Raw genomic sequence first — 17245 nt, forward strand, 5'->3', positions numbered from 1 at the left:
CTTGAACTACACCACTTCACATCCACTTAGGATAGTCATAAAATGAAAACTCAGTAAATATATGCATTGACAAGGATATAGGTAAAGTGGCATGCTCACTAACTGCTGGAATGCAAAATGGTGCAGCTACTCTGAAAAGTAGTTTAGCAGGTCCTCAAAACATCAAAGCCTCCACCCTCTGACCCAGTAACCCCACAGCTGGGTATGGACCAAGAGAAACACTCCTGTCCAGACATGCGCATGGACGGGCACAGGACGGCACTGTGCTTCACTGCCAAATGTTAGTGTCACCACCACAGCTACTGCTACCACTGCCTCCTCCTTCCTTTTCCTGTTAGACCCCTGTGCTCTACCCCAATTACATCTCAGGGGCCAGTGCTCTGGCACTGTCCCATTCCTCAATAAACAGTCCTTCGTTCCTGCCATCATCTAGAAGTTGGTTCCCACTCCTCCAACACAAACCTATTTCCTCATCTCTTTTCTCAGCTGAGGCAGCTGGGTTTAAGGATGACAGGCCTTCAGGTACAGGAGAAGCAAGGAACCCTGGCCCAGCTAGTTACAGACTCCTATCTCTCTCTGGCCCCAGAGGAAGAACCTCCTGGGATCAGAGCAGTCCTGAAGAGGATAAGTTAAGTCAGCCAAACCACTAAGACAAGGGACCAGCCCCATCTCACGATAACCTGACAGCCTCATAGTTTCTCCTCTGCTGTCAGCTGAGAATTTCAAATGGGTCTTTATCACTTTCACACTGAAGTGTTTGAAAATCTGTCCCTCACCGAAACCCAAACATGATTTCATCATGGCGGAGGTGAGCGTCGTCATCGATGGACAGTATGGCCTCTGTCTCGATCTCATTCCAGGGCAAGAATCGATTGTTCAAACTGTTCTTCTCAGTACGGACAACCTGAAATGAAAGAGGAAAACACACAAAACAATCAATACTACATCAAAGAATTCTCAAAGTGACTTTAGTTCCAATCTTACCAACAATTGGCCTGGTGGCCTGCCACTTGCTTGTGACATCTAGCAATGTGCCTCTCAATGAAGCTGCCTCCCATTCAGGACATATAAGAGGGTCTCACGCTAACCATCACATCAGTCATTGTAAATTGACTTTCTCATGAAACAATCACTGAGGATTATTTTATACAATGAAGACAGTCTAGGAGACTAAACATGTTTCCCAAGAGAACATAAAGTAGCAGAGCACAGCTGAGTCCAAGTCCTAGAGCTCAGATCTACCCAATTGCTCACAAACTTTAAAAGGACACTTAGAAATACTTCTGAGTACTTCTTAGAAATACTTCTTAGAAATACTTTCTAAGTATTTCTGAGGCTGATCCCTCCCCCCAACACACACACACACACACACACACACACACACACACACACACACACACACACACAAATCTGATGTCTTTGGGAGACAAACCTTTTGAGAAAGGCTATTATGGAGCCCACAGTGCTAACATCTACTATCTCCAGTGTTTACTATAAATACAAAAGCTTTTTCTTTCTTCATAGGTGTATGCACACAGGGCTGATTTGTTCTGATGCTCAGGGAGGCATCTGTGCTGGGTCTTCAGACAGAGTGTAACTTTGGTAGGACAGAGTGTAACTTTGGTAGGACAGAGGGAAAATGTTTTCAGTCAGGAGACTTGGCTGAGATCACTGCTATGTAGACTTCTAGACCTGGGATACACTTGCTACTTAGTGTCAGGAGGAGGTCATCCTTAGTGCAGGGAATATGGTGATGGAAGTGAGATGACCACCCTGGCTTTCTGAGTCCCTGTGACATCCTCTTTGCTTTCTCAGAGTAAAATTATGCTTCCTCATTAGTTGGACTAAGGAACTTGTGGTTTGAATGAGATGTCCCCATAGGTCTGGTTCCCAGATGGTGGCTGTCTGAAAAATTTAGGCAGTGTGCTTGGCTCAAGGAAGTGTGTCACTGGTACATGAGTTAAGAGTTTACACTTGATGGGCACGGTGGCTCACGCCTTTAATTTCAACACACAGGGCTGGAGAGATGGCTCAGAGGTTAAGAGCACTGGCTGTTCTTCCAGAGGACCCAGGTTCAATTCCCAGCACCCACATGGTGGCTCACAACTGTCTGTAACTCCAGTTCCAGTGGATCTGATACCTTCACCCCAATGCACATAAAATAAAGTTAAATAAATTTAAAAAATAATAATCCCAACACTCAGGAGGCAGAGGCAGGTGGATCTTATGAGTTTGAGGCCAGCCTGATCTATAAAGCAAATTCCAGGACAGCCAAGGATGTTACACAGAGAAACCCTGTCTTGAGAAACCACACAAAACACACACACACACACACACACACACACACACACACACACACACACACACACACGTTTAGACTTGAGTCATTTTGAGTTTACTCCCTGCTTGTGGACCAGTATGTGATCGCTCAGCTTCTCCCCAGCTGCCATGCCTGCTCCTGTCTTGTTTCCCTGCCATGAAAGACATAAGCCCAAATAAACTCTTCATTCTAGAAGCTGCCTTGGCCATACTCTTCTATCATGGCAAAAGAAAAGTAACTACTGCAATACTATAAATAAGGGAGTTATCACAGTGCCAACAGTGATGTCACTGTGACTTGCTCCCAGCTCCGCTGAAGGTGCACTGTTACCTGAGGGGAGGGATGTTAAGGTATTTCTGTTGGGTGCTGCTGTCAGTTATGTAGAGAAGACTGCTTTGCACATCTGCCTGATTTTGGAGATGGTTGTTGAGTTGGGATTGGCTGAAGCCCCTGCTCTTCAATGTCTCAACCCCTGGTCTGCTAAACTGCTAACTTTTTTTTTTTAAGATTTTATTTATTTGTTATATATACAAGGTTCTGCCTCCATGTATGTCTGCATGCTAGAAGAGGGCACCAGATCTCATTACAGATGGTTGTGAGCCACCATGTGGTTGCTGGGAATTGAACTCAGACCTCTGGAAGAGCAGCCAGTACTCTTAACCTCTAAGCCATCTCTCCAGCCCCCTAAACTGCTAACTTTACAAATGTCTTCAAACTAAAGCCACGGTGGAAAATATATCATTAATTCCTGTTCCATCACAGAAAATGCCGTCAATTACAAACATATGTGAAGTGACAGATTAGTTGGAGTGCTGCTTTACACAGGCCACATCTCCACAGGTGCTCCAGCCTCATCAACACCAAGAAGGATCAAAACAACACTACTCCAGATATCAGAACCCAGTAACAGACTCAGAAATTGACTAGCCCCAAGCATATTTAACTGCAAAAAAAAAAAAAAAAACAAAAAACAAAACAAAAAAAACAGCCTGGTTTGTAGCCAGTGGTCTCCTAAGCTCAGATTCAGTGGTAACAGAACAAAGAGGCTAAGTTCTAGGCCAGGAAACAGACTGGCTATTTAACAGGCAGAGATGATCAAACTGAGTTAAAGAAAAGCAAAAAGGGACCGAACTACACTCAGGAAAGAGAACAGAACACATAAGGGTTACTGCTCAGTGGTAAAAGGCTTGCCTAGAGTGTGAGGTCCTGGCTAGGATGCTCGGTGGAATGGGACACACACACACACACACACACACACACACACACACACACACACACACACACACACACACACACACACACACACACAGAGCCAGGAGGGAAGCCACCAATGCCTTATACTTTGTTCCCCAGGGAACAGAAAGTTGACAGAAGTGGCAGGCCCAAATGCAAGTTTAGTGATGGTAAAATCCCACTGATGTTAAGATGCTCTCGATTTCAGAAATGTTACCACATAAGATCATGTGACCACCTGAGAAGGTAGAACAGGGTGACTGTTCACTCAAACTGCCTCATCATCCATTCACTTTCCTAACAATCCTTGCATCCACTCAAAACACTGTAATTCTGCTAATCCTGCAGAACACACCCCCTCCTCAGCCCCAGAAGATATATACAGAGAAATTCAGCCCCTCAAGCTTCTCTTTAAGACTATCGGTTCTGTAAATTAATTCCCTGCATGATTATTTACAGACCCTGAGCACTTGGTATGACTCAAAGCCTAGCTGCAAGGACATTGCCAGGACTATTGGAAATAGGACCTCCACTTGCACCAGTCAAAGCTGCATTTCCCAAGAGCCCCAGGAGATGGCTCTGCACGGGTGCAAAGAAAGCAGCATGGCTATGGAGCCTGTCTGAAAAGCAGAGCAATTCCACTCAACCTCTGATAGTGTGAACCTGGTGATTCCTTCACTGAATCACTACAATACCCTGTTGTCTGCTGAACCTGGAGTCAATTACCAGCAAACAGCCAAACTCTGAGTCCAAAAACAAGAACAAGGCAAACTGAAGTGATGAGGATGATCTGGGGCCCAGAGCACAGACAGAAGGATTCATTTGCAAATTGCAGTTCACAGTGGGGCTCCTCACTCTCCCTTCCCCACTCCACCTGAGACAGGGTCTCTCTACATAGTCCTGGCTACCCTGGAACTCACTATGTAGACCAGGCTGACCTCAAACTCACAGAGATTCACCTGCCTCACCTCCCGAGTGCTGGAATTAAGGGCGTGTACTATCACACATAGTTCTTTCCTTATTCTTTAAAAGACCCGAGTAAGGCAGACCACAAAGCTGGGAATTAGCAGCAAACAAGATCTGGCCTGGCTTCACAAGCAAGTTTGTGCATAAGTTCACTGAATTCCATCCCTGGGATGTCTGTCAAGAAACCCAAGAGGGAAGAAAGGGGAAAGTTCTGATTCAGAATCCCAAGGGGGAGATTTCACCTTTAACCCCAGAACATGGGAGGTGGGAGCAGGAGGAATGTAAGTTCAAGACTACATAACAAGTCCCGGGCCAGCCCAGGCTACGTGAGACCCTGCCTCAAAACAAAAACAGATGCTGGCTTCAAAGCTATAGTGCTTAATCACTAGACTGATGCTCAGCAACCAACCATCGTGGTTTGGGCTGACAGAAAGACTCAGTCATTCCTAAACCCATGTGCACACAGATCAACACTGGCCTCTACAAGTTTGAGAAAAGCATCAAATGTAAAACAGGTCAACCAGAAGAACTTAGTAACATCCACATTTTTGTTGATGTTTTGTTTTAAATTACAACAGTAATCCTCCACTCTGACCCACACACACACAAAGAAAAAAAAACCCTGGCTGTTTCTTCATGTTGTGCCTAGAAGGCATATTACAGATTTTCTGTTTACACTTTGCTAATTCCAAAGTTACTGCTTTAATTATGAGGCCGGCACTGAGCAGAAGGAATAGCACATAGTGCCAGCACAGAAATGCCCAGTACTCGTCATACAGACAGTGGATGAGTAAGTGGGTAAAGGGGAACGGGAACAAGACAGCCCTGCAGTTTCCAGAATATGACAACAAACTTGTCAGCTTTACAGGTTGAGCACTCAGCATAATAAATATTAAAGAATGATAATGAGACAAATTAGGAGACCCATTAGTATTTGTTCTGTTTTATTTTTTCTTCTCGCTATATTGTTCAGGCAGGCCTTGAACTCAATTTGTAGTCCAGGCTGGCCCTTAACTTGAGTCCTCCTGCCTCCACTTCTCGATTGCTGGGATTACTTGCATGTGCCACCAAGTTTGACTTCTAACCTTGCTTTCCAAAGGGGGGGGGGGAATCTACCGACCTGTATCAGTCAAGTTGGAGCAACTCTCAGTAACAATTGCTTGTTTCACAGAGCACACTCCCAGGTCAGTTGGCCATCTGACACCATCCTTCACAGAAGTCTTGACTCCCGTCACATCTTTCTTCCCAACACAATGCAGTGGGCCAAGGTGGCAATCCTAGCCTAGAACCTGCACTGCACTTGTCATTAAGATTACACTAACCGCCTCCAGCCTCTACCAATGTCACATGCACAATGCATTTCTGTATTGTGTATTCTGTATTCTGTATTCATCTCAGGCCATCATACAGAGGAGAGGCATAAAGAGCAGCTGCTTCCTCTAACTCAAAGCAAACCACAGAGCTCAGGAATGAAGAACATGAGGCCTAGGAAGCTGCACCCAACGTCTCTAACATGTGAGCACCATCATCAAAGAACTTGAGGCCACAGGGGCACTGGCTCGCTCACTCACTCACTGAACAAATGGGAGGAGCCAAATGTAACAAAAGCAAGGGGGTGGGAGTTAAGAGTAACAGTGAGCTGGTTTTCATTCATAACTTTAACTATGAGGCAAATGCAGCACAAAAACAGTACATGTTTTAAGTAATGAGATAAGCCTGTTTGAACTTTTAAAAGCTGACGAGTCCTGTGAAAGCACTAGTAAAACAGCACAAATTAGAGGGTTAACACTGAAACAGTTAGCAAGCTAGGATTGGTATGCACCTCTATCCCAGTGTGCAGAAGAGCAAGGTCTGGGTTACAAATGGCAAGTTCCAGTCCTAACAGCAAGCCTCCGCTTTCCAGCCATCAATACTGCTCAAAGTTACTGCATCTTGAGACTTGCAGGCCTCGCCTAGCTTGCTACATGCTTTACACAGTTATTTTACAGTTTTAATTTTATATATTGCATATTTATATTATTTACTCATAAGCAATCTTATGCCTTTCCAGAAAATTTGGGCTTAGAAAAAAAGAAAAGCTATGCATTAAATTACAGCTGGAAATCCTGACACCTACTTCTTCTACTTTGGACATCAAGGTGGAAAACCTACTTTGAAGAGCATTATAAACAGAACTGTTGCTGGCCCTGACACCTGCCTCCACCAAGGGTCAGCAATTTCAACTGCTGATCTAAATACCTGTTTCGCTTAAGCAGGAAGCACAGTCAAAATATTTAGCCAAGTAGATGAAATTCTCTGACTGGAAACTCTTTCCTTTTAAAAATAACTAGAAAAGACTGCATGCTACTACAGAAAGTGTTAGAACCGTCCATTTGGAGAATTCTGGCATTTCTAGCTAGGTATCCTATTACTGCAATGGGCTGCCCAGAAATCACAGGGGACTACTCATTTCCCACCAGATTAAAGAAAGGATTAGTTCTGCCAAGTTCTCTGGTGGATTTCAGTCATCGCTTACTGGAAATAGGAAGCCAAAGCTGCTCTCCCATCCACGTATGAGAAAAGCTGTCGCTCACAAAACAGCACACTTATTATTTTTTCATTAAAATTTTAGATTTATTCATTCAGGTGGTGGTGGCACACACCTATAATCCCAGCACTCAGGCAGGCAGATCTCTGTGAGTTCGAGACCAGTCTGGTCTCCAAAGTGAGTTCCAGGACAGCCTGGGCTAAAACAGCACACTTTAAAACAACTCAACAACACCTGTCTTAGCCACTGTTCTACTGCTGTAAAAAGACACCATGAGCAAAGCAAATGTAATAAGAGAAAGTATTTAACTGGAAACTTGCTTGAAGTTTCATAGGGTTAAGTCCATTATCATCATGGTGGTAGGGCAGGCAGGCAGGCGTGATACTTGAGGAGTAGATGAGAACAAGGTCCACAGGCAGAGAGAGCAAGATACTGGGCGTGGTGTGAAGCTTGAAACTTCAAAATCTAATGTAATACACCTCCTCCAAAAAGGCTTCACTCCTAATCCTTCCCAAACAGTTCATCAACTGGGGACGAAGCATGCAAATATATAAACCTACAGGGACCATTCAAATTCAAACCACCATACCTAAAACTAACGAACCTAGAAAAGATGCACACTTTACTTGGGGAAGTCTCTCAGAGAAATCTCCCCATTAACAGTATACATTTAAAAAAAAATCACATCATGCTACTGCTGCTCTGAAAACATTGCAAAAGTAGCCGGGCATGCTGGTGCACACTTTTAATCTCAGCACTCAGAAGGCAGAGGCAGGTGGATGTCTGTGAGTTCAAGGCCATCTTGGTACATAGTTAGTTCCCGGGCAGCCAGAGCAAACTATATAGTGAGACCATGTCAGAAAACAACAACAAAACTGAAAGAAAACCTTTTAAGAGAATGGCTTTTCCAATGATACAAACTTTTTAAAAACTGGGCTAGACCCAGAACCCCTTTCTAGATAAATCATCCCCAAAAAACTGATTCTTCTCAAGCACATATCTAGTAATGCACAGCCCACCAGACCTTTTGTCCTTCTTCGTTCCTTTTTTCCAGAAAGAACTCACAATGCAGCTAAGTGCTTGGTGGTCTTAAGACAAGAGCAATGGAATACATCTCTCTCCCAGATGGCTAAAGTAGTACTGTAGGCAGACATGCAGAGTCCTGAGAAGCCACACTCTCCTCTACACACTCAGTTAATGTGTCCCCTGTACCCATGACTCAGACACAGCGAAGCATTATACAGCCTGCAAAATACTCTGGAAAAGAAGGTTCAAAATCTTCAACTCTCAAATATCAAAATCCGAAACACCAGCCTTCCAGAGACTTCCGCCGTACCCCAGGAGAAGACCTGTGTCATTTCTCAGTCCTTTGGGAGTGACTGAGATGGAAGCTTCTGGACTTGAACATGCTTAAGCATAGTTCCTGTTACGCCAGTCTTGGCAAGAGCTAGAGAAGAGAGATGGAGAGACTACACAGTGCCTACTAAGTGCCCTAGGACAGCTTTCTCTTACTACTATCATCAGTATGGAAGATGCCCAAAGGATAACAGAGGGTGCTTTGTGAACCTTCATGGCTACAGCATCAGTTCCTATTGTGGAGGCACCAGGGGAGACTTAGGACATGCTGGGCAATAATGGAACCAGCATAGCCTGAGAGGCAGCAAGCAGAAACTTCACGGGAACCTAGAGGGGTTCATAAATAAATCGATAAATATGCTATGCCAGCATGTAAAAGGCCCTGGGCTCAAACCCCAGCACCAGGATAGCACGAGCATGCACACGTATGTGTACACACACACACACACACACATACACACACACAGAGAGAGAGAGAGAGAGAGAGAGAGAGAGAGAGAGATGTATATTCACCTCTGCTACTAGTGAGGGAACAAAAGTGATAAAAGCTAGAAAAGGCATTAAGTGTGTGGTACTATTCGGAGCAGTAAAATGTACTGCCCATTTCTATTACCATGATGGGAACACCAATGTCTGGCCACAAAAGGTCCTCCGAGGGCAGCTTGGGAGAGTTCCACACCACCACTACCTTGTTCAGGTAGGGGAGGCCGTTGAGTCTCTCCAGGGAATTCATGAGTACTTCCTCCCGCTCATAGGTCAGCATCACAACTGTGAACTGCTCGCGCTGGACATTGCCTCCAAGTGCTGCCTGGAACTCCTTGCCAGAGCCCCCGGCCCCACCACCAATGGGCCGAAATCCAGTCCCTGAGCCCAGGAATTTGGCCTCAGAGGGCAGCACGGGGTCAAAGGGTGTGTGGGGGAAAAGATGGAAAGGCCCAGGTGCAGAGTTCCAGCTACGGTAGCAGTCTGTGACAGTCAGAGTAAAATTGCGGAGGTATTTAGGTGAGGCATAGGGTGGCTCTGTCTCTACTGGCCCCAAGTCCAGGTCCCCATTGTCAGCCATGTTGGGGTCAGTTCCTGCTGCTTTTCCTGAACGGTGGGGGATCTCAGCTGCTACTTCCTCCCGGATGGGAGCAGCTGGGATCTGGATTCGAGTCCTAATCATGGCCAGCACGGTATTAAAGATACTGTCAGCAGTAGAGAAGTAGGTCTCCCAGAGAAAGCGGCCTTGCCGCCTCATAGCCAACAGATCACTGTCTGAAAGACTTCGTAACAGGAAGTGAACCTCTGTGACACGTGGCTTGGGCACCACCAGGGCGGCCTCATTCCACTCCAGCATGCCATGGTACGGGAGCTGTACCTGCTGCCCCAGTACAACCGGCACAGCTCCCACTTCCAGGGCTTCAAAGAGCCGTGTTGCACACCCAGATGAAATAACCAAGTGTGGGTCCCCAGGGGTTATGATAAGGGCAAAGGTGGAGAGCTTCAGCAACTCTAGGCGGTCTTCCCGCTCCCCACAGAGTGCCCACTCAGTAGGCAGACTGGGCTTCGGCTGGTTTTTGCAGGTAAATTCTACCAGCACCTGATCTAACTTGCTGTCCTGTACAGCCTTTAGGGTGGCAATGATGCGGTCATCATAGTCAGCTGGAGGGTCACCCTCCATTTCTTCCTCGAAGGAACGGGCCTCCTGAAGGCTAGATCTCAGGGACTCGATCTTCTCGCCCTGGAAAGTGAAGAGATATTTCCGCTTAACTGGCACCTGCGGTGGGATTTCCATGAAGTTGGGTTCGGACATGGCATGGACAAGCGGTGACACTACCAAATCAAAGCCAGGCCTGTACTGGGCAGCATAGAATGTGGACTGGGCCACCATGGCCCGGCCTGTACTGACATTGTACAGTAAATTCTGTGTGTCTGACTTCCGGGACAGGTTGATGATGACATGGTTGTGCCCATCGGTCCTCCAGTGTGGCAGAGAATACAACTGCTTCTCAAGGTCGGCAGGTCGCACCACAACAGGCTCCTGCATTTCTCCCACTAACACCACATACAGGCAGGCAATGGCTGCATTTTCTGTAACATAAACATTGGCTCTCACTGTAGCCTGAAATGCCTGCTTGACCAAAGGGTCCAAATAGCTCCCAAAGGCAAACTGGTCACTGTCATAGACATAGACAGGAAAGCCAGAGGTCAGAGGACAGCGAGAGTAATCAAAGCAGTTGTGTAGCCGGCAACCCCGAGTGACTTTGGGGGGCGGGAGGCCAGCATCATCCTTCTCGGGGAGCAGTCGGATGGGCAGGGACAGTTTGGGCTGGTTCTGGGCCATCAGCTCCTTGTAGGAGTGCTCTGTCTGGCTAATGACATTCTTGAGCTGCAGCAGGTCCTGCTTCGCATTCTCTATGCTCTTCTTACAGGCTTCAATCTTGAGGTTTAGTTTGGCGATTTCACTGTTCAGCTCCTGCCGCTTGGCTTCTAGCTGTAGAAGCTCTTCACTCACAGACTCACGAATCCGACAAAGATCTAGAACATGCTTTACCTCACAGAGCTCGTTGCCAGCCCGAGGGCCAAAGATGCGCTTGCCAGCTTCATCTGCCTCATCCAGAGTGGTGAGGTAATAGTGAGCAATGAGGGGGAAGAAGACCAGGATGATGAAGAGTGTGAAACTCAGCCATGTCAGCCGGATGCGGTTGGACCAGCGCAGCATACAGGTCTGACCTCCATTCCCCACTCCCCCATTTCGCAACATGGTATAGCCTGTCATGAGTTCTCTGTGGCTCTTGTCCACTCTGATCACGTTGGATCACTCGCCATAACCATGAGTTTGTTTGACAAAACTCAACCTCTTTTTCACACACAAGTTTCTGGAAGCGTCAGTGTGCTCCCTGCACAAGGCACCAAATAAAATGGAAATTTCATTTTCCTCAGCTGTGACTCAGAAGGTCTCTAACCCTAGTCAGGCAGATCCTAAGTATTGGTTGTTGTCATCAAATAGAAAAAGGTACCACATGACTGATGGGATGAAAAGGAAGAGATCCATGGTGTTAAAATCCAGGGGGAAGGCCCTGGGCTCGGAGGGACCGTTTTAACTGCCATAAGCTTTTGTTCCTTGGCTTTGTTGACCAGCCAGTATGCATAGCTTCTATTCGAGTTATGTAGTGACTGGTAAAAACAGCTGGTAGTTTGAAATGCCAGCCCTGTTCTCCATGTCACTACCAACAATCAGGCCTGCAAAAGAAGGAGAATCTTGTCAGTCTTGAAAAGATTATGTTCAAAGTTCCATTACCATCCCACATGCCTGCCCCAGCACAGTGGTTAATACTTGAGACCTGGGCATCCCATGAGATAAGGGGAAGCAACATCCATCTAACTTTGGTCCTCTCCTAACATGAAGGTCTCCTTGTGAACTACTCAACAAAAACAACTCTGAGAAGCTCAATTTGTTAAATTTAGAGTTGAAAAAGAGTTAAGAGAGCTCTTTTGAACTTCACCCAGAAATAGATAAAAGGTATTTTCCAATTTGCCTCTATTTATCTTCCATTAGCAGACACCAGGCACTCCTTAAAATAGAAATAGTAACCTGGTCTTTCAGAGAGGAACAGTATACGTAGAAATGAGAGGTATCATCCTTCATCCTTTAAGGATGGTCCAGACCTATTGTCAGCCCTCATATTCAGTGACCTAATCTTGTAAAATGGAGAGATGTGCATGCAGTAACAAGGTATTATCCTGCTATGAAAATAAGAGGATGTGAGGTACTGAAACTCATACATCCTGACAGCATCCCCAGTTCCCTCACCAAACTCTACAAGACCAACCTATGGAAGCTTTCTACCTACATTCCCTTCAAACTGAAGTCAAGTCACACTACTCTATGCCAAAAACATTCCATTTCACCCATTCACTTCTTCACACAAACAAATTCACAGCCAGGGAGAATAGCACATCCATTCCAGGTAGCACTCAGGAGGCTGAGGCAGGAGAATCTTGAGTTCAAGGCCAGCTTGCACTACACAGTAAGACCCTGCCTCAAAAAAAGCATGGCTGAAATGTATTTTTTGTTGTATTTGTTTGTTTGTTTGTTTTGAGACAGGGTTTCTCTGTGTAGCTCTGGCTGTCCTGGAACTTACTCTGTAGACCAGGCTGGCCTCGAAACTCACAGAGATCCACCAGTCTCTGCCTCCTGAAGTGCTGGGATTAAAGGTGTATGCCACCACTGCCCAACTGCAGTCTAACATATGTTTTGCCTAGAATGTATAATAACCCTTGACCTCATCAAACTTCACATAGTCTAAGAGACAAGATACAAACAGCTGCAGAACATCTGTCTATCTTGTCAAATCTGTGAATTTAATCCCCAGAAGGGGGAAGGGAGATAGTAAGAAAAACCAACTGCAGGAACACTTCTACAAGGCAGTGGACTGACTGGCTCAGAGGCTAAGCCACTCCCAGCTTCCATCTTTGCTGCACATGTACAACTGTTAAAGTCAGATAAGGTCTTTTCTACTCTTAGGTAAAAACAAAAAGTTGATGACCATTTTACTAAGGTTTAAGGAGAACAAGTGATCAGGATGACAAAGAGTAAAACAATCTACCCTTGAAATATGAACTTTGGATAATTTAAACTTGATAAAGAGGGGCTGAAACAATGGCTCAGCAGTTAAGAGTGCTCACAGCTCTTGTAGAGGATCCAAGCTTGGTTCCCAGCACTCACAACCACCTACAACTCCAGCTCCAGGGGCTGCAAAGCCTCTGGCCTCCACAAGCACCCATGCTTACCGCACAAATCCACACACAAACACATGATTTAAAATAAATCTCTGGGGCTGGGTGTGGTAGCACCCTTTTAATGCCAGAATTCATGAGGCAGGGGCAGGCAGATCTCTCTGACCTTGAAACTACCCTGGTCTACATAGTGAGTTTTAGGTAATGCAGGGGTATTTAGTGAGGCCCTACCTCAAAAAATAAAAATGAAAACAAATCTCCAAACTCAGATAAACAGTCGAACATCCCACATCAAGACCTGTATTTCTTTGTTTTGTTTTGCAGACAGGGACTCACTATGTAGCCCTGGATGTCCTAGAACTCACTCTGTAAACCAGACTGGCCTCAAACTCATAGATCCACCAGCCTCTGCCTCCCAAGTGCTAGGATTAAAGGCCTGCACCATTATTACCGACTCATGACCTCCGTTTCTAAAGCACCCACATTATCCCTTTATTCAAATGTTTGTGCTTCTGCTGTAGTGATGAGTAAATAACACAATAGAGAAGCCAAGACAGGACCCAGGCCGCGCAGCCAGTGCCTTCCCCGCTCACCTTACTCCGCACCGCTCTTCCTTTCTCTTTCTTATGTAGTGGCATTATGCTTCCACACATGAATCTTGAAACGGTTGACACAGAGCTTGCTCTCCTGATTTAAAGAGAAGATGGAAAGGAACTGTTTGAAAAGTGCTCACTACTGAAGGTACTGCTAATAAAGACTTTAGTCTTTCTGAAAAGGCACCCATGCAGATTCAGCAGTCACCAAGCAGAGCTGTTTGGAATGAGCAGGTACAACTGACAAACACCAAGACAGTGGAAGACTTTTTCATAGGCAGTTGTTGCTTGCTAAGAGTGCTGGAGAGTGTAAAGCAGAAAACTATAAGATGTGGGCAGGATACAAGGACTTTCAGAGCTCTTTGTAGGTGAGATGATGTTTTACACCTAGAATGGAGTTTGGGACAAATGGGGCAGATGAGGAGCACCTGGAGGCATAAATGAACCAGCATCAGCCGTGAGCCAGGTGTGCAGGCATACCTGTCATCCCACAGAGAGGAAGCAAAGGCAGGAAACCTTGGGTTCTACACATCCGGGCAACAGTACTCCCAGTGCACCCAACATACAAGCAGAGTTGACAATGGAAATAAGTATCTGAATGGAAACAAATGCCGATTCTAAAGAATTTCATCTACTAAGTTCTATCTTCTCCACCAGCATGAGCTAATTATGTGGACTCTGCCTCCTAAACATCGACCTACAGTTTTCAAGCATGAAAGGGAGAGAAACCCTTGAACTCTCATGTGATCTTCTCTCATCTAGAAATAAATGCCAACACAACACTTAGACGAGTGATCTTCAGTGTTCTCAGTGCAGGCAGGTGCACTGTGCATCTTTCTAACCCTTACCCGCTGCAGCACCAGTGCCTGCCACCTGCCCCAGCCCAGCCCCACTGCCCCCATACACTGCAAACTAGTCACTTTCTCCCTCCCGTAGGAACGAATGCGGCCTCTCACTGCACTGCCCCCCCATATCCAATTTAGCCCTCACCATGCTCCCTGCTCATTCAAATTGAGCTATACTGCCCGCTTGCAGTTCACCCACCAGACCACCTCATCCTTGCTGCTCTCTCTGAAATATTCTGCTTTTCCTGTTGACTCTCATCTTCTTGATGCTCTCACTTTAAAGTTGCCTTTCTTAGCCCCTGACACTTTCTGAAATTAACCTACTTTCTTTTTCTTCTTCCTCCTCTCCCCTTTCCTTCCCTGCCCATCTCTTTTCCTCTTCCCACCTCCCACACTAAACCCTATCCCTGACAGCAGGACCCTCGTCTGCTCAGGCTTTGCTGTGTCACCACTGCAGCCACTGTGAGTTAATGAATGAGTTGTGCTCAGTTCCTCAGTTTCTTCCTTTAACTTCTACGGAAGGACAGTTTTAGTATCCCGCCCACATCTTTGACTCATGTTCTTTTTCTGTCTGGGGGACATCCAGTCTTCCTCCTACCTCATACTTAAAAGTATTCTGGAAGGCTCTCAGCATCATCTGTTAATGAATCCATCTGCTTTCATGATGCCAGGCATTATCTAGAAGCTACGCCCTCAACACTTGCCTTGCTGCTCTGGACCCTGCCTCTCCTGAGGTCTTCAGTCACTTCAAGGACTTCATTTTCCAAATAACTTTTAGTTCTGTCCATAATTCCACATTCCTCCAGTCAGAAACTATGTGCTATATTCAGGAAAGGCCACACTTTAGAGCAGCTAGCCCTCGATGGAACCCCACAGTTAGATGCCCATTTTACCCTGAGTTTTGTCAGAAGTATGACAAAACTCAGAGACAGCATGTAAGCACTGCAGACTGGCTACAAGCTTCAGTTAGTTTTCAATCTCCTGCTCCTATGTCTAAACCTGGTCTCCTGCCAATCTTATCATTTTTATTGCAATCATAATCATGATAATACAGTTTCAATAATGGTTTACAATAATTTTTACACTTTCCCCTTTTTAATTATTATTCTGCCTTTACCCTAGTTCTAGCTCACAGAAACCATAGTCTACCAACTTATCCTGTGTATTACCAAATTAGGGTTTATTTTAAATCTCACTTAGGGTAAATGTCCCTAGCCCATCCTTTAACTCCCCAGTCCACTCTTCTTCTACATCCTGACTATGACTGCAGTGCATACACTGATTTCAGAAACAGGATTTTTTTAGGTTCATGTCACTTTCTCCCTATTTCCATCTTATTTCATATATTTGCTTATAAGAATTAAACTATTTTTTAAAGATTTTATTTATTTATTATGTATACAACATTCTGCTTCCATGTATATCTCTACACCAGAAGAAGGCACCAGATCTCATAGATGGTTGGGAGCCACCATGTGGTTGCTGGGAATTGAACTCAGGACCTCCGGAAAAGCAGCCAGTGCTCTTAACCTCTGAGCCATCTCTCCAGCCCAAGAATTAAACTATTAACCTGGAATGATGACAAGTGCCTGCTACTTGGGAGGCAGAGAGGCAGGGGGACCACTTGAGTTAGGAATTTAAGACCAACATGGACAATGTATGCAGACTCTTATCTAAAAATAATTAAAATTTTAATATGATAATACCAAAAACTAAACCACCTGTGGTCTTATTTTTTTTAAGGTTTTTTATTTATGATATATGTAGTGTTCTGTCTGCATGTACCTCTACAGGCTAGAAGAGGGCACCAGATCTCATTACAGATGGTTGTTAGCCACCATGTTGTTGCTGGGAATTGAACTCAGGACCTCTAGAAGACCAGCTAATGTTTCTAACCACTGAGCCATCTCTCCAGCCCCACCTGTGGTCTTAATTTCCACCATGCCGTCATCCACCATGAAGGCAACACAGCCAAGGGGCATTTGCCAAAGTCAGTACTATGTTTTCTGAATGTTCAGCCTCAAAAACTATGAGCAAGATCAAGCCATTCAAAACTCCAGGAGGATGGGCAAGGACCTCATGAAGTCCCACCCCTAGCTGAGGTGCTTGGGCAATGAAAAGCTGCTGGGACAGAGATCAGGAAAATGGCCCATGCTTTGATGGATGGCCTACACCCATGCACAAGAGGTCAGCACTGACTGGACTCTGGGCTATGAAAAGAAGGAGCATGTGGCGGGGGGAGGGGGGACTGGTAAGATCAAACATATGGTATATATGTACGAAATTACCAATAAACAAAAAAAACTGGGAGCTAAGTAAACCTCTTTATTTTCTATATTACTCAACCTCAAGTATTTTGTGACAATAGCAGAAAACAGATTAATATAGTATTATAAGTAATCTAGAGATGGTTTAAAGCACAGAGCACGGGGGTTCTCAACCTATGGACTGCAACCCCTTTGAGGGTCAAATGACCCTTTCATGAGGTCACCTAAGACCATCAGAAACCACAGATATTTATATTATGGTTCATAACAGCAAAATTACAGTTATAAAATAGCAAACAAAAATAATTTTAAGGTTGGGGGTCACCATAACATGAGGAACAGTATTTTTTTGTTTTGTTTTTTGAGACAGAGTTTCTCTGTGGCTTTGGAGGCTGTCCTAGAACTAGCTCTTATAG

The 17245-nt window shown here is 45.2% G+C and overlaps 1 protein-coding gene across 5 annotated transcripts in view; it reads right to left on the reverse strand.

Moving 5' to 3' along the window:
* The window catches only part of Extl3 (exostosin like glycosyltransferase 3), an 89801-nt gene that overhangs the window by 11938 nt on the left and 60618 nt on the right, over positions 1-17245 (reverse strand). For 4 of the 5 annotated variants that reach the window (XM_027390322.2, XM_027390321.2, XM_027390324.2 and 1 more), the window contains 3 exons: positions 13718-13811; positions 9016-11627; positions 777-904 (listed from right to left, as the gene is read on the reverse strand). In XM_027390322.2, coding sequence (XP_027246123.1) covers positions 777-904; positions 9016-11163 — 2276 coding nt within the window. In that variant the 5' untranslated portion in view covers positions 11164-11627; positions 13718-13811. The remainder of the gene's footprint in view (positions 1-776; positions 905-9015; positions 11628-13717; positions 13812-17245) is intronic. The other variant, XM_027390323.2, reaches the window with a different exon arrangement.

Source organism: Cricetulus griseus (assembly GCF_003668045.3).
Source record: "Cricetulus griseus strain 17A/GY chromosome 1 unlocalized genomic scaffold, alternate assembly CriGri-PICRH-1.0 chr1_1, whole genome shotgun sequence".
Taxonomy (NCBI): domain Eukaryota; kingdom Metazoa; phylum Chordata; class Mammalia; order Rodentia; family Cricetidae; genus Cricetulus; species Cricetulus griseus.